Source organism: Nakaseomyces glabratus, chromosome F, assembly GCF_010111755.1.
Source record: "Nakaseomyces glabratus chromosome F, complete sequence".
Lineage (NCBI taxonomy): Eukaryota > Fungi > Ascomycota > Saccharomycetes > Saccharomycetales > Saccharomycetaceae > Nakaseomyces > Nakaseomyces glabratus.
In genome coordinates this window covers 518,481-542,086 of record NC_088956.1, presented here as the reverse complement: position 1 = coordinate 542,086, position 23,606 = coordinate 518,481, and the positions used below count along the sequence as shown (strand labels likewise).

Genomic DNA, 23,606 nt, shown 5'->3' with positions numbered 1-23,606 from the left:
TAGTGATGAACTACCTACGATTGGGCCGTACCAGGTACTAAGCAGGTTCACTTGCTCGGATCAATTTTTTTTTTTTCGGTTCTTTTTTTACTTTTTTTCTTCTTGGAATCTTTACGAAAATCACATCCCGAAAGAGATCTTTGAGAAAGTCCCGTACCTTTCAAAATACGCAGAACAGATATGAAGTGGAGAGCTATCGAGTACAAACATCTGAATCGACCGCATTTTAAAGATGTTTCTACGGTGCTTTTTCTCGCTGCAATTTTGCGTAAGCAGTGAGATACAGTTTTTTTTTTGTTTCTTTTTTTTATCTTTCCGTATACCAAAAGGAGAAAAAATTATCAATTCCCACAGAAAGGGTGGCAATGACAGCAAAACCAGCATAGGGGACTATCTGAACGGAAAGGAGCTTTCCTCGACAAGACTAGCGGCTGTACGGGAGGATCTATAAGAGAGGAAACCCACTTAGCGGATCCATTTTCTTTTGTCAGGGATCTCTATTACCAATAGCACTGGAAGGACTATCGGTACACATCAAACTCCTACTGCCCTAAAAAGGTACGTAGGCATCCTTTTTTTGTCATCTATGGTCTATGAAATTCTTTCTACTGTATTTTCTTGGTATTTCTTATTTTTGATCGGGAATACAGAGGAAACTGCAATAGAGAGAGCAAGGAGAGTCAGTAGGAAAGCAGATTCTGTGAGTTTACGTGTACTTCCTGCCTGTATTGCTTAGAAAACCATCTGTCGTTTAAATTCAAGCAGTAAAATCCAGTATCTAAACCCTTCCCGAGAGATCATGCTGTAGAAGAAGGTCAGGCACTAGCTCTAGGGTCCGCGGAATAGTAGAACTAGCTTTGGATGAAAAACTCAACAAAAAAATTTAACAAAAAAAAAGAATTAGAGCTTCACTTACTCAATGTAGAAGGAACGGTTTACTGCCCACAACTAAGGGTCGCTCCGTTACTGTTTTCGTCGGAGTAACTTGGTTTTAGTGCTATAAACTCTATGCGAAAAGCACGTTAACCCGTTGCTCTCATGCGCTTGTATTTCTTTGGTCCACAGTTTAACACGAAGCTGTGCCATTGCTCGAGAAACTACACCAAAATAGACAAATTTTTGAGACAATTTCCCACTGAAAATTTATAGCTTAGCTACCAAAACTGTAGATCGGTTTAGTAGGTCTTCTAAGCAAAAAAGTAAGAACCCGTTCTGCGATGAGTAAAAATAACTGTCTATGGAAAATCAAAATGATCAAGATCATAGAAGTTATTATGAATGTTTTCTGATATGGGTTAGTTGTCCAAATATCACAGATAGCTGTAGGGTACCATTGGATCTTGGTTACAAAATAGTTTAAGGGATTCCACGGATTACTTTTCTTTACCATATATTTTGAACTGCATTCCCTTCTTTGTTGAGTTTGGCGGAATGGTCATCGATTTACAGTTCATACACAACAAGTAGTCTCACTTAACATGCCTAAACGATTGCCATATCTTTACGGGAGTCTAATAAGCACATAAATTTCTAAAAATATCAATTGGCAGCCAATTAAAATCGCCTCTGTCCATTGTGATTTAAAATCTTACTTCATGTACACATAATCTCAAATATTGCCGCAATTGGAACTAAAAGTGACTCTCAATAATAAGGTACAACACATTTCATTCGTATTGTAATATAATCATACAAAAATTTTTGCGTGTTCATTCTGTCTATGCAAAAGGGTTTAGGCTATTTCAAAAAGTGACAGATCAGAAAAAGAATGATTCCATTGCTCTTGACCTTTCTTTATTAGATCAACTGTGGTATTTTCACCGTCTTCAGATGTAGATGACGATTTGTAGTTGGTTATCATTATTAATCCATCAGCGAAGTAAGATGGAACTGAAGAGTAATCTATTACAGTTGGTTCAATGTGCCACTTATTTTTACGTCTACGGGACTTCTTCGATTCCTGTCTCACAAAACCATCCCCTTCAGCACTGACATTTATTTTAGGATTTGATACTTTAGAATAGTTCTTTGAGCCGTATACCAGTTTGCTCAGCAGCGGATATTTGTCATACAACTGCTTTTCCGTATAGCGGTCTGTATGTTGTGACATTTCGTTTCCTAAAATTAATTTGGGCTTTTCCCTTTTGATGACTTCCTCGGTAAGATCTAAAGGTGCGTGTGGCATGTAAAATAAAGTCTCTCCGCAGTTTCCAGTATCTTTATAATGTTCTTGTTCCACAATATGCCAATTCGACTGTTCTTTAATAAATAACTTGTCCACCTCATTGAAAACGGGGTCATACAATGACACTTCTTTAATGGTGTTGATATTATCTAGTAATTCTAGCAGTAAAGCCAATTGGTACTTGGCAGGAAATTCTTCTGCAAATGAACCAAGTGCCAGGCATCGTATCTTGCTGATGTTGTAGCTCTGCAAGCACTGGATGGTCTTACCAAATAGATCTGATTTCCTTATCACTTCACGATATGAATCAATAACCGAGTTTAATTCATCGATACCTCTTGCCATATTTTTTTCAATCTCCCACTACTAATTCAAAAATGCACACACGTCAAAAAATTGTTAATCCTTATATTGTTGGAGTTTAGCCTTTTTCCTTATATATTATATGTAAGGAAAGAAAATTTTTTTGCTTGATAGAATACTCGTTAATCTATTTGAGAACTCTTACACTAATCTAAACTTAAACAATGGTGTTCCGGAAGAGCTAATTAAGTCCATAAAGGGTCGCGAGAAGTTTAGATAATCCAATTGGAAAAGAAACTTATACGCCTTATGCATAAAATACTCAGAATCTCAGAACACAAAGCAAGATCCAGTTCGTTCTGACAATTATTACACACAATTTACGCTGGTCAATTCTATCATTAAAGGCTACCTCATCGCACAAAATCCATTCTTTGCTCGATTCATTGTAATCTGAATCTTCCCTTTGCGGCCTTCATCTCGTAGTCTTCAAGTTTTTCCATCTCATTCCTCTGGGTAGTTCTTAGTCGCTGTTTATTTTCTTAGTCCCGACACATCAGCTTTTTTTTTCATCAAGTAGAGGAAGAGCTTTACCCGGCTTAATAAACTTGCCTACCCTTTGATGTCCCCTGCAATGCCCTCTGTGCAAGGAATTGCAGTTGCGATCAGGAACAGCAGTAAACTTCATAGTAAAAGCAGTCGGTGATAATTTTCTAGTGGCCGAAGAAACTTATAACCGAAGAAAGATGTACAATGGTACGGTGCAATTTTTAGGAATAAGTCATGTGATCTCGATGACTATCAATTATAAAGGTGTAGCCATAACGATACAGTAAGATTGAACAGAATACATTGTTCGTTGTTATACTATTACGAATGAAATCCGGATATATGAGATAGACTTAACGCAATCCATATTAATTTAGTTAACTCAAAAGTTATACTGGATCAAATCTGAATCCTTTCGGGTAAATGCCATCTTGACTTGGAGTATATCACTCAAGTGAATGTCACGGATGACTAGTAAATATCATTTGAGATGCGGAGTGTTTTTAGTTTTGTAATACCGTAGATGATTCAGTTGGTCTGTTTCTTCAGATGATTTATTGGGGTTTTTGTTACATATTTATGTCTTCACTCCAATACATTCTTATATTGTAACAGCATCAATTCTGAAGATATTAATATTTATCTATATATATTGTGCATGTTTGAAGCTTTGTGCAAACCTGAAGGATAGCTGCTCAGGTCAAATGATCCCCTGAATCAATTGTTAAATCTTAGTTACAGTTATTTGCAAGATGAAATACGATGAAAAGATAACTTATGTCAAAGACGGTCCATTTTTCATTATTAAATTCAATTCTCCATCAACACTCAATTCATTAACTGGTGATGATTACATTTATATTGCTGAATTGTTAGGGTTGGCAGATGAGGACAAGGATATTTACTTCACTGTGCTACAAAGTACGGGCAGATTCTTTTCAAGTGGTGCGGATTTTAAGAGTATTGCGATCGCTGAGCAACATGAAGCTGCATCTAAGAAGCCAACCACTACTCCAAATGAAGTTGCCAGGCATCATGATGAATTACAGAAATGGCTAGCGTATTTCTCATCAAGAAATGTTAATGTTACGAATGCATTCAACCAGCATAGTAAAGTTCTTGTATGCTGTTTGAATGGACCCGTGATTGGGTTCTCAGCGGCGATATGTTGTTTGTGTGATTTGGTGTATGTAATGAATGAGAAAGTGTACATGCTTTTCCCTTTTGCTAACCTTGGTCTTGTTACTGAAGGTGCCGTGGCAAGTACCTTACCTCGATTAGTTGGCTCTCGGAGTAGTTTTGAATCGCTATTGTTTGCAAAACCTGTCACATTCCCTGAAATGTCAAGGGCAGGGTTGGTTAATAAGAACTACTCACTAAACGACACAGACAAGTTCAATGACCAAGTGTTAGCAGAACTTAAAGAAAAGATCGATGGCCTGCATTTACCAAGTTGTCTGGGCATAAAGAAACTCATGAAGTTGGAATGGGAGGATCGCATTGAAAGAATCAATTCACTTGAGGTTAATGATGGTGTGAAATATTGGGTGAAAGGTGAACCTCAGAAGAGGTTCAGACAGGTTGGATCTAAACAGCGGAAGCATAAGCTTTAGAAATTATACTATCTTCTGCAATCAGCAGAATTTTTTGTACATCGTGAGACAAATATCTTACATAGCTATTTGATGAGTAAATATAACAGTACTATCTTATATATTCAATCATTTCAAAAAATAATATAACTTCATCAATATCTATTTACTAGTTTTCCACCTATAGTGTCTTTATATAATGTTCCTCGTTATTAAGTTGCTGCCTGTGGAGGTTCTTCAGACGCTACAGATAAGCTTTGGTCATAAACTGTTCTTGTAGGAGCTTCTTTCTTTTCTTCTGAAGCTTTATTTTTTGTCAGACTAACAGCACCCATTACCATTAGAACAAGCAGCAAGATTGCGACCAAGCCACTTCGTGTTGTTTGCCATCTCAAGTTTTCAATATCAGACTTTACTTCGCCCATCAGTTTTGTAATGATTTTATTTGTCGAACCGCTTAAATGTAGATTAACTTCCTTTAACAGCAGTGTATTTTCCAGTTTCTGATTATTAAAATCCATTTTAGAATCTTTATTCAACAGGTTGATAATTAGTTCATTTATTTCGTCATGTAATATGGCTAAGTCCCTTTGCAATATCATCATCTGCAAATGCTGTGAATTTAGTTGAGTATCTCTAGAGTTCTGTATGGCGTATTTCAGTTCTGTCTCTGCTGAGTTAAATAAATGAGATTGCTTATTCAGTTCCATGTCCCTCAAAAACTTAGTGTTGTAAGTCTTATAAAATTCATCATCTATTATCTCTAATAATAGAGCAATGATAGCATTCGATTGTTCAGAGTTAAAGCCACCTTCATATTTTAATCTTTTGTAATATTCCAATGTATTTACCTGATGTGCAGCATCAGTCGGAGACAATCCGTTACCTTGTGAGATTAGTTGCTCGGGAAGTTTGTTTATGAAATCTAGAGGTGTCTCATCATTAGTTAATTTGTTCGAAACCTTTTCTTTCAAGTATTGAGTAGAGTTTATTTGTAAAAGCGGCGTGCTATGATATGCTCTGATCACCTTTGGCCTTGGTGTGTATCGCCAAGTGCGAATGTGTTTTGTCGATTCTCTTAATGCCGATCTCATATTACTATCAAAAAATGTATCAAAGCTCCATAAATACAATACAATTGGTTAATAATGTTTATTCATATGTTGTTCAACTTTGTACCATATAAACATATCATATCTATCTTTCCAAGCATTAATGCACTTCGATGTAACTTTTAGCTCAGTTCGGGGAATTTTGCTCAAATTCCGGGGACTCTTCGCGATGAGCTAGCCAACTTGTGAAAATACTGCTAAAAGACCTGGGGGCGCGAGTCATGGTCAGTATAAAAAGCACTAAAAGGTATTGTATATTCTGTAAGACCTGGTTAATTGGCAAAGTTACTACACATTTTAGTAAGGTCCTTTGTTGTTTTATTTTAGTCGTTATTGCTAATGTTGTTCTCCCTAATATATGGACGTAAACTCGCTGACAAAATTCTACGGCAGAGCAACACACATTCTATATTTACATGCAGTACACAATTGATAAAGAAGAATAAATTACCTCCTAGGCCAAAGTTTGACGCTAGTATGGAGGCTGATATTGAAGAAAAGTTCCTTCATGGAGGCACTGGTCCTGGTGGACAGAAAATCAATAAGTGCAATTCTAAAGTACAAATAAAGCATGTACCAAGTAATATTGTAGTAACCTGTCAAGCTACGCGATCTAGGGACCAGAATAGAAAGATAGCTAGGGAAAAGTTAGCTTTAGAGTTAGAAAGATGGCAATTGGGTCAAGAAAAGGATGGTAACAGCGGTGTCCAAGTAATGACCGAAAGGGAGCAAGCTCTCCTGGAGTGGAAAAGGCAACAAAAAAGAAGTAAAGGTAAGAAAAGTAGACTAAAGCATGAATTAGCAAAACAAAAAAGAGAAGAAGAAAAAAAGAAAGAACTAGATGAACTAATGGAAGTTTTTGGAGATCGAATAGGAAATTCAAGCACATCAGATAGAAATTAGAACAGTTTTGTGACAACTGAAATCTTTTAGGGCAGTTATAGGCTCTTAGAACAAACATTTAAATCCATTAGTAAATTATGGTCATATCATTAATGGTAAAAATACCAGTTTTAAGATCAATCCCAAGTTCACTCTAATTAATAAGATGGGCGCTATTTTTTAAAGATATGAAATCTTAAATATTATGTCATCAATAAAAAATCTAATTGGATATTTAAGTATGGGTTGACAAAATGTAAATAATTTAGAATCATACATATTCTTATCATTATACAAGTCACATTTAACGTCATAATTAGAAATGTCAAAGGTCCATATTTTCAACCAGACGATGAGCTTTGAAATAATAGTGAATTACAGTTGTGTACAGAATAAATACTGAAGCCATCTGGCTTAACATAGTGTACCCTTAAGATTAACAAAATCAAAGCAAGAGCCTAGTTTAGACCAAGTTATTTATTTGTTTACTAATCGAAATAGGGCACAATTTAAAGAAGACAGGGAAAAGAGTAATCAGCAAACCATATATTGACAACAATTGGAATAGTTTGAACTGGAATCAAGTATTGCGGGAAGTAAACATAGGCATAAAGGAAAGAAGTGTTAATATTTAGTTGCTTATCCTATTTTCTTTTCTGAAACGCATTTTACAGTCACAATGGATGTTAAGGAAAGAAGCAATCAGTTTAGATTTTTCTCTTTGGGTGGTGGAAATGAAGTTGGAAGATCATGCCATATAATTCAATTCAAAGGTAAGACAATCATGCTAGATGCCGGTATCCATCCCGCTTATCAAGGAATGGCGTCTTTGCCGTTTTATGATGACTTTGATTTATCAATAGTTGACGTTTTACTCATATCGCATTTCCATTTAGATCATGCAGCCTCTTTGCCATATGTTATGCAGAAAACTAATTTCAAAGGAAGAGTTTTTATGACACATCCAACAAAAGCAATATACAGGTGGTTGCTCAGAGATTTTGTTAGAGTTACAAGTATCGGTAGTCAGAGTAGCAATGCAGAGGATGATAATTTATATTCCAATGAGGACTTGATTGAATCATTCGATAAAATAGAGACCATTGATTATCACTCAATGATCGATGTGAATGGTATAAAATTTACTGCCTTTCATGCGGGTCATGTGCTCGGTGCGGCAATGTTTCAAATAGAAATAGCCGGTCTTCGAGTATTATTTACAGGTGATTATTCAAGAGAGATTGACAGACATTTAAACTCCGCCGAAGTGCCGCCTTTACCATCTGATATTCTTATTGTAGAATCAACCTTTGGGACAGCTACACATGAACCAAGACTGCATAGAGAGAAAAAATTAACCCAGTTAATACACTCAACTGTGAACAAAGGAGGTCGTGTGCTTATGCCTGTCTTTGCTCTTGGTAGAGCACAAGAACTAATGCTGATATTAGACGAATATTGGTCGCAACATAAAGAAGAGCTAGGATCAAATCAGATACCCATTTTCTATGCCTCAAATTTGGCTCGTAAGTGTCTGAGTGTTTTTCAGACATATGTTAATATGATGAATGATAATATTAGGAAGAAATTTAGAGACTCCCAAACCAATCCCTTTATTTTCAAGAATATTGCATATATTAAGAACTTGGATGAATTTCAGGATTTCGGACCAAGCGTAATGCTTGCCTCCCCGGGTATGTTACAAAACGGTCTCTCTAGAGACTTATTAGAAAGGTGGTGTCCTGATGAAAAAAACCTTGTACTTATTACTGGTTATTCTGTCGAAGGTACAATGGCTAAGTATCTTCTTTTAGAACCTGATACTATCCCTTCAGTATCCAATCCAGAAGTAACAATACCTAGGAGGTGTAGAGTTGAAGAACTCTCATTTGCTGCACATGTTGACTTTCAAGAAAATCTGGAATTTATTGAACAGATTAATGCGTCAAATATCATTTTAGTTCACGGTGAACCGAATCCAATGGGTCGTTTAAAGTCTGCGCTATTATCAAACTATGCTTCATTTAAAGGAACAGAAGATGAAGTACATGTTCACAATCCAAGAAATTGCTATGAACTTGATATTGAATGTAAGGGTGTTAAAGTAGCAAAAGCTGTGGGAAATATCGTAGACGAAATCAAAAGGACAGAAGAAGAAGTAGTAAAGCCAGAAAACGATGCTGGACAATCTAAAGAAGGTATAGAAGAGTTCACAGGGAAAACACAGGATGTGCGAAAGGATGCAGAAGGTGAAGGTGCCATTATATCAAGTATTTTAGTTTCCGACGAAAAAAACTTTGATCTGAATCTTGTTTCATTGTCAGATTTGAGGGAACATCACCCAGAATTATCGACAACAGTTATTCGAGAACGTCAAACAATTCAAGTTGATTGTAAGAAAGAGCTTATATATTGGCACATATGTCAGATGTTTGGAGATGTTTCAGTTCTAATTGATGATGATAATGTTACGAATACTAAAGAAACGAAATTAGAAACCAGCAGGGGTATGCTTGTTTTGCAGATTATGGGAGCTATTAGATTGACTGTACAGCATAACAAAGCAATTCTAGAATGGACACAAGGATTAATCAGTGATACAATTGCTGACTCTATTATAGCAATCCTAATGAGCGTCGATTCTGCACCAGTGAGTGTTAAAAAAAGTAGTAATTCATGCTCTCATGGCCATGAGCATGCTACACCCATACTTTCTCAACCTTCAGAAACTGATAAGATAAAGCAGGTAGCAGAATTATTTAAGACACAATTTGGGGATTCATTTACTCTCATTTTAAACAAAGATGATGATAATGATACTGCTGAAGAGAAAGAAGATGATGAATTTGTGAAAGGGCTAATTACTATTGGAAAGAATACAGCTTCAATAAATTTCACTGATATGTGTGTTGTGGAATGTAACTCCAATCCACTAAAAGGTAGAGTTGAAAGCCTTTTGAAAATAGGAATCGACATGGTCTCTTCTTTATGCTAGATTAATCTTGCACTATCAATCATGACTTTTTTAAAAATCTATTTATAAGAATTCAATTATAGAGATTCTCCATAATGGGAATACAGATTTAAATATTCAACTTTGACCTTTATTTTGTTAGTATCATTTGTGATCCATACAAGATAGCACACTACGAAATTATCATATATAATTTCTCTCTTTACTGAAATTTTTATTTTTTCACTTTTTTTCCAATTCCCACCTCATCGCAAAATGATAGCTCATCGCAAATTTTCATCCACATAAGCATAGGTAAGATACAAAAGAAATGATAATTTTGTAATCGCTGAATATTGGCATAGTTGATTAAAATAGAAGCTCTTATTGTTATTAATTGTATAATTATTAATAGCACAGACAATTCAAAATGACAACAATAGCGTCTGAAGCATATATTGATGATTCCGTAAATTTTGAATCATTTAAACTAGATGCAAGGTTATTGCAAGCAATTAAGGGCTCTGGTTTCACACACCCAACATTAATCCAATCACATGCAATTCCATTAGCTCTTGAGGAGAAAAGAGATATAATTGCTAAGGCTGCCACAGGTTCTGGTAAGACTTTGGCATATCTGATTCCAGTTATACAAACGATTCTCGATTACAAAAAGTCTAGAACTAATGGAGATGAGCCAGGCACCTTAGGAATAATCATGGTTCCAACCAGGGAGTTAACTCAGCAAGTTACTGCTGTGTTAGAAAAGTTAATCCATTATTGTTCCAAGGACATAAAGGTTTTGAACCTTGCAGCAGATTTATCAACATCAGTGTTGAATACGTTGCTTTCAGAGAATCCAGAGATAATTGTTGGTACACCAAGTAAAATTTTAAATATTTTGGAAAGGAATACAGACACAGTTGGTATTGATGATTTAAAATTTTTGGTAATCGATGAAGTCGATTTGGTACTAACATTTGGCTACCAAGATGATCTTGACAAAATTGCTGAGTACCTGCCCTTAAAGAAGAATTTGCAAACATTTTTAATGAGTGCGACATTAAGTGATGATATACAATCATTGAAACAAAAATACTGTCGATCTCCAGCAATCATTAAATTTAATGATGATGAGATAAATAAGGATAAGACTAAACTAGTCCAATATTACGTTCGTGTCGGCGAATTCGACAAGTTTCTTTTCTGTTACGTTATTTTCAAACTAGGACTGATTAAAGGTAAGACACTAGTGTTTGTGAATAATATTGATAGAGGTTATAGGTTGAAATTAGTTCTGGAGCAATTCGGTATTAAATCATGCATTTTAAACAATGAACTTCCTGCAAATTCTAGACAACATATTGTTGATCAATTTAACAAAAATGTGTATCATTTGTTGATTGCTACTGATGATGCTGACAACATTAAGGAATTTGATGATGAACAAAAAGATGACATTCAGGTTGAAGAAAAGAATGACGAAACCAACACAGTTGTTGCTGAAGAAAGTACTAATTCTACTACAGGTATTAAATCGAAGACTAAGAACAATTACAAACAGGATAAGGAATACGGTGTTTCACGTGGTGTAGACTTCAAGAATGTTGCGTGTGTTGTAAACTTTGATCTACCTACCACTGCTAAGGCATACGTTCATAGAGTGGGTAGAACTGCTCGTGCCGGCAAATCTGGTACTGCGATCTCGTTTGTCGTACCTCTAAAGGAGTTTGGTAAGCATAAACCCTCCATGCTTCCAAGCGCTAAGAAAGACGAAAAAATATTGTCAAGGATAATAAAGCAACAGAGTAAACTTGGTTTAGAAATCCAGCCATATTCTTTTGATTTGAAACAAGTTGAAGGGTTCAGATATAGAATGGAAGATGGTTTCCGTGCCGTTACACAGGTGGCGGTTAGAGAGGCAAGAATAAAAGAATTAAAGGAAGAGTTGCTTGCAAGTGAAAAATTAAAAAGACATTTTGAAGAAAATCCAATTGAACTTAAATCCTTAAGGCATGATAAAGAATTACACCCTGCAAGAGTTCAGAACCACTTAAAGCGTATTCCAGAATACTTGTTACCCGAAAATGCTAGAACAGACAAAAAGAAAATTTCATTTATTCCATTTCACAAACCTAATAAGGTTGGTAAAAAATCCAAGAACAGCAAGAACAAAAAGCGTAAAGGTGGGAAAACCGATGCCTTGAAGAAGTTTTAATGACTGATAATGCATGTGTATTGTTGTTTGTTTTTGCAAAATGTATGGATCAAGATATTGTGCATATATGTATGTATATACTTACATAATTGATATTTTAAGATGATTTTCAAAATGCGAATTATAGTACACAGGTTCTATATAGTTGCCAAACTACAGCTGATATCTTGCAATTTAGCTAACACTAAGTTACTGGAGAGGAGCTTTTAGGATAACGATCACGGAGTCCCCTCTTAAAAACAGTTTACTGATGAAGCGCTCTCTATTTATAGTTTGTTTGTTCTTCTTTTCAGTCCATAATTCTTTAACATTCTCCAGCACCAAATTGCAATGTCTGTCAAAAGCTTTTACCCTTGCTATTAGTTTATGATTGTTTCGGAGAGATATAATTACTGGGTTTCTTGTGATCATTGCATCATTTATGAGTGACATAGGCCCATGTTTAAACTCAAACTCTTCCAGTTGTTCTAACTCCTCCTTCGAAAGTTCTGACTTTGGACGTGATATTATGGCTTCTCTACTTCTATTCGACATAAGACTAGTATATGGTAGCTAGTTTTCACATATGTTATTATTGTTAGTAAAATCATTCATAGGTATAACATCAAAATAACTTGAACCTTCTTGGTTTTAAAGAAAAACATACGACATAATCTGATGTATAAATACAGCTGGTCGTGTTAATTGGTATTTGGTAGATGCTTTTTTTTGATATGGTAGTTTTATTGATATTTACTGCTACATTATTAGGAAGGAACTTTATATTTTGGCTCTTCACTAAATTTGTTAATTCGTAGATAGGTACCTCATCGCAGTATCATAGAAGACTAATAGCAATATTTTAGTATTCATATTTCCTAAAATTAAATATATAATGAAGAAATTTGAAAAACATTTTTATGTAATAATACAACTCTAATTGATCAGATAATGATTTATATTTAAGATTCTCGAAAGTTTACATGATGAGATTTGACACTAATAGGTTAAGATTTCATCGAACTGTAATCATATGCCGCTTCTGTAAATATTTTGCCCTTGATACCTTAATTGAATGGTTTCATGTTTTTCCAAAGCGTACAGAGCTCTATCCAAAGAACTTTGAGAGACTTTATTCGTATCAACAAATTCTCTTTTCAAGGTTTGATATGATGTAGACCAACCAATTGGAAGTCTTCTTTTCAATTCTTGTTCGACTCTTCTAATATCAGATAAGGAGTTAGTTTGGTTCATACCACCAATAGGGTCTTGTGCAGCAGCATCCATAGTAGAAGCTTGGAAAAGTCTAATAGCCTCATCAACATGTCTTTCTTCAGCAATAGGACTGAGCTCTAACTTGGCTAAAGATTCAGTAATTCTGATGATAGCTTCCAGCTGACGGATTGTTATAGGAATTGATGATCTTTCTGTGGATTCCAATTCGTTAATCAAAAGCTGCTTTCTAATGGTAACAAATTGTGAAGATAATTTTTCTGCCGCTTCTGGTGTTAGTCGTGGGGCACAGCGCGATTTACAATAAGTGATATATCTCTTCATTTTCTCTATACTTAGTTCCGAGCCATTAGCCTCAAGCTGGGCATCAGTATGGCCAGTGTGGATATTCATGACATGGTTGGCGATAGATATATCACGTTCCTCATTGTGCTCATCTTTAACAATGAAAATCATATCAAAACGGGACAGAATTGTTGTTTGGAAATCGATGTTCTCACCAGGAGATTTTAATTCATCGTATCTACCATAAATTGGGTTAGCGGCTGCAAGTACACTAGTCCTGGAGTTCAGAACTGTAGTTATACCAGCTTTGGCGATAGAGATGGTTTGTTGTTCCATAGCTTCATGAATTGCTACTCTATCTTCATCTCTCATCTTGTCAAATTCGTCAATACACACTACACCACCATCTGCAAGAACCATAGCACCACCTTCTAAGAAAAATTCTTTTGTTATTGGATCCCTTTGAACACTTGCTGTCAGACCAGCGGCAGAAGAACCTTTACCAGATGTATAGACTGCAATAGGAGATACCTTCTCAACGAATTTTAGTAATTGAGATTTTGCTGTACCGGGATCACCTAGCAATAGCACATTAATATCACCTCTTAGCCTCATACCGTCAGGAAGTAATTTTTTAGAGCCGCCCATTAGTAGACATACAATAGCTTTCTTGATATCCTGGTTACCAAAAATAGATGGAGCAATAGAATTAGCCAGCAGTTCATAAATATCTGGTCTTCTGCTCAGTTGTAAAAATTCTTCTTCTTCTTCTTCTGAGAACATCGTCATAGAGTTCCATATTGAAGAAGCTTCGACATCAGTTTGAATACCTAGAACTTTGATGTATGGTGTTCTGATGGCAACACCAGATCCAGACTGTCCAGCGGCACCAGACCTCTTTTTCGAATTATAAATAGAATAAATACCTTCTATTGTGACTCTTGTACCGGGGTTCACTCGGTTAGTCAAGTATCGATCACATGTCATTGTGATGTTTCTTGGCATTTCACTGACTGGGACCAACTCTGGTACCTCCTGTAGTTTCAAAAACTGTTGGTCAATGAACTTTGAAGATTCATGGATAATGATGTAAGGGTCAGGGCCACAATTTTTGCTTGCTGCTCCACTTCCAGTTGGATCATCGCCTGTGTCATGAATATATGCTGCGGTACTGTTATTATTAGTCGATTGGCATGAGTGTGGTAGAGTGACAGAGTTACCAGTGATTGAATTAAAATTATTGATATTAAGAGACATGGTATGCCTACAGTTTCTGCACATCAAAGACAAGTGTGTTGCTCTTTGAGAAAGTACGGAGGCACTGACAATAATACCTGATAATCTAACAATGTTTGACACATGTTCAGAGTTTAGTTGTCTCAAAGATACTTGGTTAGCTCTTGAGGACAGGATCAACTGAAACACCGGAATGTCAGTAATTCCATCCTCGTCGTCAGCCAAATCATTACTATTTTCGTCGATGTCATCCAAGCCATCATTAGTATTGGAAGATTTATTAAGAATCATGATTCTCTTGGCCACCTGCGTTATGGCTGTCTCAAATAATGGTATCACATCAGATGGCTCATCGGATAGTCTCTTGTATAGATCCTCATTATAACCAATCAAATGTTCCAAGTCCACTGATAAAGAGTAGTTTTTAACCAAAAGCGAGTTTCTCAATTGGTCTCTGTACAAGAATTGCGAATCTAATCTAAACTCAAGTATGAACCTCTTGAACGCTTTAATAATCTCAGTGTTATCGTCATCATTGGCAGATTCACCTTGCAGCACAGGTGCACTGTATATCTCGGGTCTATCAAAGGACATTGAAATAAAAAATTAATACACAATCTGTTATTTCTGATGTCTGTTCAGTTATTTATGAAAATGAATTTTTTTATATAAGAATAGGCGTTAAGTTCAATTATAATACAGTGGTAATCAAATAATAGCTAAGTATAATTGTTACAATGCCAACTCGAAGTGAAAAAAAAAAATGGCGAAATTAACGATTTTACCCTTTTGGGAAATGTAATTAAAGACCATGTCGAATATTGTATTCGTCTTTTCAAAAAAAATATGGCACTGATAATGATCATGTGATTACACCAAATTTACATATTGTTGTACGAATTCTTTAGAAATAGTTACGTCTGTTGGGAAAGTGAAATGGCAACACGGTATAACAATATCTTGAACGTGATATCGAGTTGCCATTGGCATCAAGGTTTGACTAGTTTTAGTTCATGGAGTATGGGGTGGTCTCATCTTTCGCGGGATTGCATTAAGCACTAGAGAGCTCAATGAAGGCTGAGTTAAACTTCAATTCACAAAAGTCACAATTTTTGTTTTGAGGTCTCTGACTTGTCTAATGCCAGGATTTGGTTCTGTTTTTTTGAGCAGTTTTGACCATTCCATTATCTTGGTTGGTTATTGGTACAGCTATAGCTATAGTCTTTTCTAGGTTTGAGGTATATTTCAAAGATCGAACTAAATGGAGGGCAAGTTCTTTAGATGGAATCAGATAGCGAGCTTGTTATTGCGACTAGTACCTGCTTTTTCACTTTTGAATTACTATAAACCATCCCACTGACCATCTTGGCTGCTTTAAACGTTCTGTTACCGGCCGTGTATCCCTGATTGTCATAGTGAAATAAAGCCCAACGAACCTAAACTCCCCCCCCCCACACACACACACCCAAGAAAGTCTCTTGCATTCGTGTTGCTTTCCAATAGAGACTACTTACAATCGCCAATAATCCTGTTTCATTCGATTCCGAGCAACATTCACTTTATCCCTCGTGCTTGTGCGGCTTCTTCTCAGTCACATATGCAAGCCCCGGATTTCATGACTCAGATTGAGTGTTGTGCACAGTAAATGGTAATAAAAAATAATGTGGGGGTGTTGAGGATGAAGTGTTGCACAGTGTCTACCCTGCAGTGTGGGTGGTATGCTGGGTTTGGGGGGAGTAAAGAACAGTGAGACCTTTCCCATCCGCGGAAAGACCATACATGAAAAAGTCTTCATTCTGTTCACACGCTAACACGTCTGTCTTTACAGTGCCCCTCCCCCACGTAAGATGTTTCACTAATAGGGCATGAAGTGCCAGCGCAGGCAAAGTTTTTCCCAAATAAGTAGTACGTGCTTCTCATTGTCAGTTCCGTTTCTGTGTTTTTTTTCCTCATACGGAAAAGCACAGCTTTCGTGGTTTTCAGAACCGTGGTGGTTTGGTACATCCCGTTGAAAATCCCGAAAGAGAAGTGAAATTTATTTTAATAAAGGGGGTGCGGATGTTTGAGAGCGTTTTTCAATGGGGATGTTAAAATCGGAATTCGTCCTTTTCGATTTACTACCCTAGTAACAAACATCCGTACTCTCTGCAACTTGCCATCCCCATCCATTTGCACATCCGATCATTCTATGAGGAAAACCCGTACCGTCTGTTCCTTTTATTAGCTTCCGTCTTTTTTTTTGCCTTACAGATGAGCATATCTTCTCAAAAACTGATAAAATCCCGCACAACTCTCAACAACTCTTATTCCAGAATCAAAAATTTCCGACTTCAGTAATAGATTAAAACTCCTTCCCCGTTCTTTTCTTAGTCATCCCTTCGTGATTCTATTCCGTCTCTCTCCCATATGCCCCCTATTATTTTCACAGGTCTACCAGTGAAAGTCAAGTACAATAGATCATCTGAGTATGATTGGTACGACTGTTACACTGCATATTCCTATTTCCTTAATTTAACGGGGAATAGATGCGATGGACCCCTTTGTTATGAAATAGTTAGATAATGATATTTAGCCTCCCCCCCCCAGAAGTCTGCGTAACACAGTAAATAAAGACGCACCAGAATGTTCTCTGCACCAGCTTCTCACTGCAGAGAAAACGTTACAAATCATCTCTTCATATGTTTATGTGTTCCCTGCCACTCCCCTCTGCCCCCTTCCCTCATCCTTTATTGAAATTCCGTTAATCACTTTCCCTATCTATTCCAAATGTACACCGAGGACTACTGGCTTGTCTGGCGCAACTGTGATTGTCATATTCCATTTCCAAGACATCTAATCTATCTTCTCGAGAAGCTGTTGAGGGAAGGACTTTCTACTACTACTCCCCTCACACAAGCATAGAGACGGTAGAAAAGTGAAATTAAAATTTTTTCTTGCAAAACTTGCTCATCAATCATAAGGATTATTAGCATATACTTCAATTAATATGACATAAGATTCGTTTGCGGAAGAGTTTTTAAGTGAAATGGAAAACCAAATTTGCCATTCTATATAACATTAAATGTTTTTCCTTTCAGGTACACATTGATAAATTCTTCCACAAACAAGAACTCTAAAAAAAAAAATCTATATAAGAGTAAATCTTTACTGAAAGGAAAGCTATACTCACAACAAAAAATAACAAAAAAAGGTACACATAATATTTATTTTTTTTCACATTATTATCTTTTGAACCTACTCCGGGAGGTGCTATACGGGGGTTAATAATTTGATTAAAGGAAATAAATTAGCCGATTTTTTATTATGGGTTCTATCATGTATAAACGCAAGTCGGAATCGCTGAAAAATGTTCGCTTTGCTCCGGAACTCACAACAGTGAGGAAGTTCGACTCTGACTCCGAACCTATCTCCATTTCGTCTAGTAACCAGAGCTCGCCTGAGTTATCGTTCTCAAACACACAAAGCAATACTCTGAACATCCCAGAATATAACCTTCCACCTATCTTGTTCAACCCAGTAACGAACTATTCTCTTGGGAATGACACCCCGCTGGGCAGGTCACAAAAATTGTTCCGGTTAGGTGTTGATGACGAGGATGAGGATATCGATGACAACGACGCTGATAGCTTCGGTGACTACACCAGCACTGATAGCGAAACTGACTTGGGTAATCTAGATGGCCTGGATGTAGACAGCTTTGATATTGTTGATTGCAACATCCTGGACACGAACCTGGTACCTTTCTCGCAAAAGTATAACCTGAACCACTATAGGTATGACGATGTCAAGGATATATCTAAGATTGAGACCATGATATTCAACTATTTGAACGGCTCTAATATCAAGCTTCATAATTTACAGAAAAAGACTAACAAGCTCAAAGGGTTAATATATGTCAATAACTTGAATTTTGAGAAGTTCATTGAAGTTAAGTTCTCTTTCAATAACTGGAAAGATATTCATTACGCTACCGCTACATATAACAAGTCCATCACAGATCATATCGATGAGTTTAGATTCACAATAGATGTCATGACTTTCAAGTACATATTGAAATCGAAGGGATTGATATATTGTGACTCGTATTCAAATGAAGACTGCACATATTGTGATTTGTCGATGGATTTGTGTTGCCGCTATGATGTTAATAACGAAACCTATTATGACAACAACAATTACAAAAATTATCATATTTCAATGGTTGTTGTAACAGCACCAAATTCTGTCGGGATTCAGGAACTGCGGAAGACCACTTCGGAGCCAATTATGAGCACAATGTCAAACTCTAATCAGAAAAGACATAACTCTTCCAAACATCATTCACAACAACATAGTTTCCAAACAGATTTTTTAACAACCACAACACTTTCACACAATTTATTCTTTCACAATAATTCATATTCTAGAAGGTTCAGTGATGACACTGACTATTACAATACATCCCCACTAAAGCATTTATATCATAACGACACAACTTTAATTAAGCCAACCCGTATTAATGAAGTCCTCAATGCCAATGAATTGGAAAGCCCACAGGATCCGAACTACGACGCTGGTTTTTTAGAAACACATTCCTACAATTATACCAACAAGCCTATCACAACTAACTATAACTCTACCGCTGCATATATTCAAAACACCCTTGGCGACATGCACTTTCATGACTCTATGGTTGAAGAATCAAAAACAGGTACAGGGGTTGATTTAAAGAAAGTTTATAAAAACAATCTAAACTTCCAATTTCTAAATTCTGATGAAGAAGAATCTCATAACCCGTTAAATGCTTCTGATTTAGGGAACTTTAACCTCCAAAGAAATACCCGACCAAAAACTCCAATATCGATTCTGAAAAATAATAATAACTTTGAAGATGTCGAATCAGATGTACATCCGGTTGTAGATTTAAGCAAGGTGAGAAATTTTACACTAAATCCAAATAATTCTTCAGAAACCTTAGTTATTCACAATTTTGCTACTAGCGATGAAAGCAGCAACCAAAGCTATTACAGTGCTGAAAATGCGGATGATGATGTCAACTGTACAAGCAACAATACATCACCTTCGGATACCCCAAGTAGCGAGGTTGCTTCAATTCTGAACTCTGGTAACTCATTGGACATAAGCAGCGTTAGTGATGACGCAGAACTTGCAGGAAGTGAATACTTGGAGGCTAAAGGTTTTCAAAATACGATGGGTAAACTTGGCTACACAGATAACATGAATACATTGCATAAAAATCCATTGGATTATCAGTCTATTTTGAATTCATATTGTTTTTACGAACCTAGACGAGAGTCTTATAATAGCACTTGTTATGATGGTGACGACGATTATAATAATGGTAATGAATGAACGACATTATTGATACATTCACCTCAAAAGAATCATAACTTGTGGTTATTGTACTGGAATGAACATCAATGCCGCACAACACAACTTTATTGCATTAGTTTTTTTTTCTTTTTATTTTAATTTTTTTTTTTTGACCAAAGTATCCTATTGACTTTGGTTAACTGTACTTTATTTGATCTTTTATTTCACTTTTTAGTCGCAGTCACATTTCTTTAGTTAACTTAATTATACAATGTAATGATCTAGTACATTCCTTTCATTTCTTTTTTATATTTATAGTAACTGCGAGGGTATTGTCATTAATTTTATGCCTTATTCTATTTGTTTTTGTTCCTTTATTTTTGTTTCAGGGACGATTCTCAGTTGATAGTTTTGATATGCCAGCAATTTTGATAAAGAGATTTTTGTAAATGCCTAGTTATACATTGTTGTGTAAAGGTCATAGTGTATGTTGGTATGGTATCATTTATGAAATCTATGAATTTAATTACCTCCTATAAATGAAGAAGGACTTGGGTAGACTTTGTTTGTATTTCGAAAACGCTAATGAAGATTATAATTTTAATTATATTGGAATTATGACGTAGACGTTATAGCTTACGTTCAAAAATTATACATAAAAATTAATATGGTCTGTAAAACATAATACTTTTTTATTATTTAAACTGTATTGAGACACTGTAAAGTGACGGCTAGGAGAAATGTCTGTTTATAAACAACATTACAAGTTGAAATAGACCTTATCGCCCCAATGAGTCCGAGTTTTTAGTGGAAATAGAAAGTTAAAAAAATCGATTTATCACAATAATATTATCACATATAGAAAGCAGTTGAGATTATGGCTTGACTGGTTCGGCATTCCAAATCGTGTCAGCATACTCTTCAATACAACGGTCACTGGAGAAGAAACCACAGTTGGCTACACTTAAAATACTCTTCTTGATCCATTCCTTCTTTTGGGAGTGGAAAACTTCGTCAACAAGATCTTGAGTAGTTAGGTAAGATTCGAAATCATCACTGACCAAGTAGTAATCGCCATGTTGCTTAATGCTGTCAACCAATGGTTTAAATTCATTTGGATTTTCTGGGGTTAGTTCGCCACTTTCGATATATTCAAGAACCTTTGATAGAGATTCAGGAATCTCATGGCCATTGTATTGGTGGTTGTATCTCAAATCTTCAACATTTTCTGCTAGGTTACCGAACAAGAAAATGTTATCTTCGCCAATTTCTCTAGTGATTTCAACATTAGCACCGTCAACAGTACCAATGATCAAACCACCGTTCATTACAAACTTCATATTTGAGGTACCAGAAGCTTCAGTACCAGCAGTAGAAATGTGTTCACTCAAATCACTAGCAGGAATGATGATTTCGGCCTTCGAGACATTGTATTCAGCAATGAAAATGATCTTTAGCAAATCACCAATCTCTTTATCATTGTTGATCACGTCACCAACAGAGTTGATCAATTTAATGATTAATTTAGCCATGTAATAGCCTGGAGCACTCTTACCACCAAAAATGGAGACCTTACGTGGATATCTCTTTTCAACTTCAGCCAAGGAAGCGCCATTCCTTAGCATTTCTTTAATGGCTAAATAACGGTGAACAACACCAAATACGTTCAATTGTTGACGCTTATATTCGTGAATACGCTTGACTTGAATGTCAAACAAAGTATCAGAAATATGGGCTCTGTCAATCAAATCAACACCGTCATTCTCTCTCTTAATTAAATCAGCCAATCTCAATTTGTTGTATTGCTTAATTTCATTCCATTTTTGTTGGAATTCTGGGTCTTCGGCATACTTATTAAGCTCTGTTAGTTTAGCCATGTCAAGCAAGTAGTCTTCACTTGGGTCCTTCAAAATCTCGCTAATTAATTCGGCAAGTTTTGGATTGGCTTGCTTCAACCATCTTCTTGGTGTGATACCATTGGTAACATTAGTGAACTTAGATGGGCCAAAGAATTTGACGAAGTCCTTGAAAATGGTAGTTTTAATCAATTCGGAGTGCAACTCAGCAACACCGTTGACCTTGTGAGAACCGACAATAGCCAAGTATGCCATTCTGATGTGTCTTTCATTGCTGCTCTCTTCAATGATGGAGATTCTAGACAATAGATCAACATCTTTAGGGAACTTCTTAGCCACGTCTTGCAAGAAGAACCAGTTAATGTCATAAATGATTTCAAGATGTCTAGGCAACAGGTGACCGAATAAGCCGACTGGCCACTTTTCCAAAGCTTCTTGCATAACAGTGTGGTTGGTGTAGGAGAAAGTCTTAGTAACAATATCCCAGGCTTCGTGCCAGTCGAGCTTTTCCAAATCAACCAAGACTCTTTGTAACTCAACAACAGCTAAGGTTGGGTGAGTGTCATTTAGTTGAATAGCGACTTGGTCAGGGAATTCACTCCATGGTCTTTTAGATTTCTTGAATCTTCTCAGGATATCATGTAGAGAGGCGGCACACCAGAAATATTGCTGCTTCAATCTCAATTCCTTACCTTGGGCAAAGTTATCGTTTGGATATAGAACGGCTGTGATAGATTCAGCACGTTGCTGCTCACCGACAGAGTTTTTATAGTCACCGTTGTTGAATTTGGCGAAATCAAATTCAGTGGTTGGTCTAGCCTGCCATAGTCTCAAGTTGTTGACGGTAGAGGTCTTAAAGCCCGGAACTGGGAAGTCATAGGCGACCGCAAGAACTCTTTCACCACCAATCCATTGGGATGGCGATAGCGTAGTAGTGTCTTTGCCATCTCTATCAACATAACCGTAGAACGTGACTGGTATTTGAACTTCATTACGTTCAATTTCCCAGGCGTTACCGAAGTTTAGCCAATAGTCTGGTGTTTCAACTTGGTAACCATTTATAATCTTTTGAGCAAAGATACCATATTGATAACGCAGACCGTAACCCCAAGCTGGAATGTTTTCGGTGGCCATAGAGTCAACAAAACAGGCAGCAAGACGACCAAGACCACCATTACCTAAACCGGCATCAGGTTCTTGATCAAGAACGTCTTCTAGCTTGAATCCAAGCTCATCCAAAGCACCTTTGATTACCTTTCTTGGTTGTTCGTTGGCTTTGTCTTCACCGTTATCCATATTAATCAAAGCATTATCCAAAGCTCTACCCATCAAAAATTCCAAGGACAGATAGTAAACTCTCTTTGGATCTCTGGTGGTTAATTTTTGTTGAGTCTTGTTCCAGTCAATAATCATGTTGTCCCTGATACTCATCGAAGTGGCTTCGTAAGCAGCCAATTCATCACAGTTATACAGAGAACGACCCAATGTAGTTTCAACATGGTCAATGAATCTATCCTGGAAGTCATCTGGTTTCTCAAACTTCTTAACTTGATGCTTGTTCCACAAAGCACGAGACTTCAATGGAATAGTTGCATCGATAGACTTGATCTCCTGAGGCAAGAAACCTGTCAATCTCCTCGTTAGACGAGGTACTTGACGATGGTTGCTAGGTTCTTCAGTGATCATGTCATTAGTAGTACTGGAGGAAGTTGGCGACATTGTAATTGTTAAGTGTAAATTATTTCTCAATAATTTTCAATCTTTCTCAACTTCTTTTAACAACGTATTCTCACACCAATTGTATAATCGTCCTTTTAGTCAATTGATAGGGATATATGATATTAGTATGTACAACTGCTAAAGAAAAAGAGATTGGATCTTTCTGCCATTTACAAAGATTAACACAATGG

At 36.4% G+C, this 23,606-nt stretch overlaps 10 protein-coding genes across 10 annotated transcripts; 5 read left to right on the top strand and 5 right to left on the bottom strand.

The window, feature by feature from the left end:
* Positions 1-1,732: 1,732 nt before the first annotated feature.
* On the bottom strand, positions 1,733-2,530 carry BER1 (Ber1p; the record flags this gene model as incomplete). The annotated part of the gene is made up of 1 exon (XM_446193.1): positions 1,733-2,530. One exon carries the CDS (start codon positions 2,528-2,530, stop codon positions 1,733-1,735), a length of 798 nt encoding a protein of 265 aa, XP_446193.1.
* Positions 2,531-3,789: 1,259 nt separating this feature from the next.
* ECI1 (dodecenoyl-CoA isomerase) lies at positions 3,790-4,650 on the top strand (the record flags this gene model as incomplete). The annotated part of the gene is made up of 1 exon (XM_446192.1): positions 3,790-4,650. One exon carries the CDS (start codon positions 3,790-3,792, stop codon positions 4,648-4,650), a length of 861 nt encoding a protein of 286 aa, XP_446192.1.
* Positions 4,651-4,841: 191 nt separating this feature from the next.
* PUT7 (Put7p) lies at positions 4,842-5,723 on the bottom strand (the record flags this gene model as incomplete). Its single annotated transcript, XM_446191.1, has 1 exon — positions 4,842-5,723. One exon carries the CDS (start codon positions 5,721-5,723, stop codon positions 4,842-4,844), a length of 882 nt encoding a protein of 293 aa, XP_446191.1.
* Positions 5,724-6,080: 357 nt separating this feature from the next.
* Positions 6,081-6,644, top strand: RSO55 (Rso55p; the record flags this gene model as incomplete). Its single annotated transcript, XM_446190.1, has 1 exon — positions 6,081-6,644. One exon carries the CDS (start codon positions 6,081-6,083, stop codon positions 6,642-6,644), a length of 564 nt encoding a protein of 187 aa, XP_446190.1.
* A 658-nt stretch (positions 6,645-7,302) lies between these two features.
* YSH1 (cleavage polyadenylation factor subunit YSH1) lies at positions 7,303-9,618 on the top strand (the record flags this gene model as incomplete). Its single annotated transcript, XM_446189.1, has 1 exon — positions 7,303-9,618. The coding sequence occupies one exon, from the start codon at positions 7,303-7,305 to the stop codon at positions 9,616-9,618; it is 2,316 nt and encodes a 771-aa protein (XP_446189.1).
* Positions 9,619-10,006: 388 nt separating this feature from the next.
* On the top strand, positions 10,007-11,794 carry DBP9 (ATP-dependent DNA/RNA helicase; the record flags this gene model as incomplete). Its single annotated transcript, XM_446188.1, has 1 exon — positions 10,007-11,794. One exon carries the CDS (start codon positions 10,007-10,009, stop codon positions 11,792-11,794), a length of 1,788 nt encoding a protein of 595 aa, XP_446188.1.
* Positions 11,795-11,983: 189 nt separating this feature from the next.
* Positions 11,984-12,445, bottom strand: SMD2 (mRNA splicing protein SMD2; the record flags this gene model as incomplete). The annotated part of the gene is made up of 2 exons (XM_446187.1): positions 11,984-12,311; positions 12,441-12,445. The coding sequence occupies 2 exons, from the start codon at positions 12,443-12,445 to the stop codon at positions 11,984-11,986; spliced, it is 333 nt and encodes a 110-aa protein (XP_446187.1).
* A 357-nt stretch (positions 12,446-12,802) lies between these two features.
* MCM5 (MCM DNA helicase complex subunit MCM5) lies at positions 12,803-15,121 on the bottom strand (the record flags this gene model as incomplete). The annotated part of the gene is made up of 1 exon (XM_446186.1): positions 12,803-15,121. The coding sequence occupies one exon, from the start codon at positions 15,119-15,121 to the stop codon at positions 12,803-12,805; it is 2,319 nt and encodes a 772-aa protein (XP_446186.1).
* Positions 15,122-17,830: 2,709 nt separating this feature from the next.
* PIG1 (protein phosphatase regulator PIG1) lies at positions 17,831-19,879 on the top strand (the record flags this gene model as incomplete). Its single annotated transcript, XM_446185.1, has 1 exon — positions 17,831-19,879. The coding sequence occupies one exon, from the start codon at positions 17,831-17,833 to the stop codon at positions 19,877-19,879; it is 2,049 nt and encodes a 682-aa protein (XP_446185.1).
* An 836-nt stretch (positions 19,880-20,715) lies between these two features.
* Positions 20,716-23,415, bottom strand: GPH1 (glycogen phosphorylase; the record flags this gene model as incomplete). Its single annotated transcript, XM_446184.1, has 1 exon — positions 20,716-23,415. One exon carries the CDS (start codon positions 23,413-23,415, stop codon positions 20,716-20,718), a length of 2,700 nt encoding a protein of 899 aa, XP_446184.1.
* Positions 23,416-23,606: the final 191 nt, after the last annotated feature.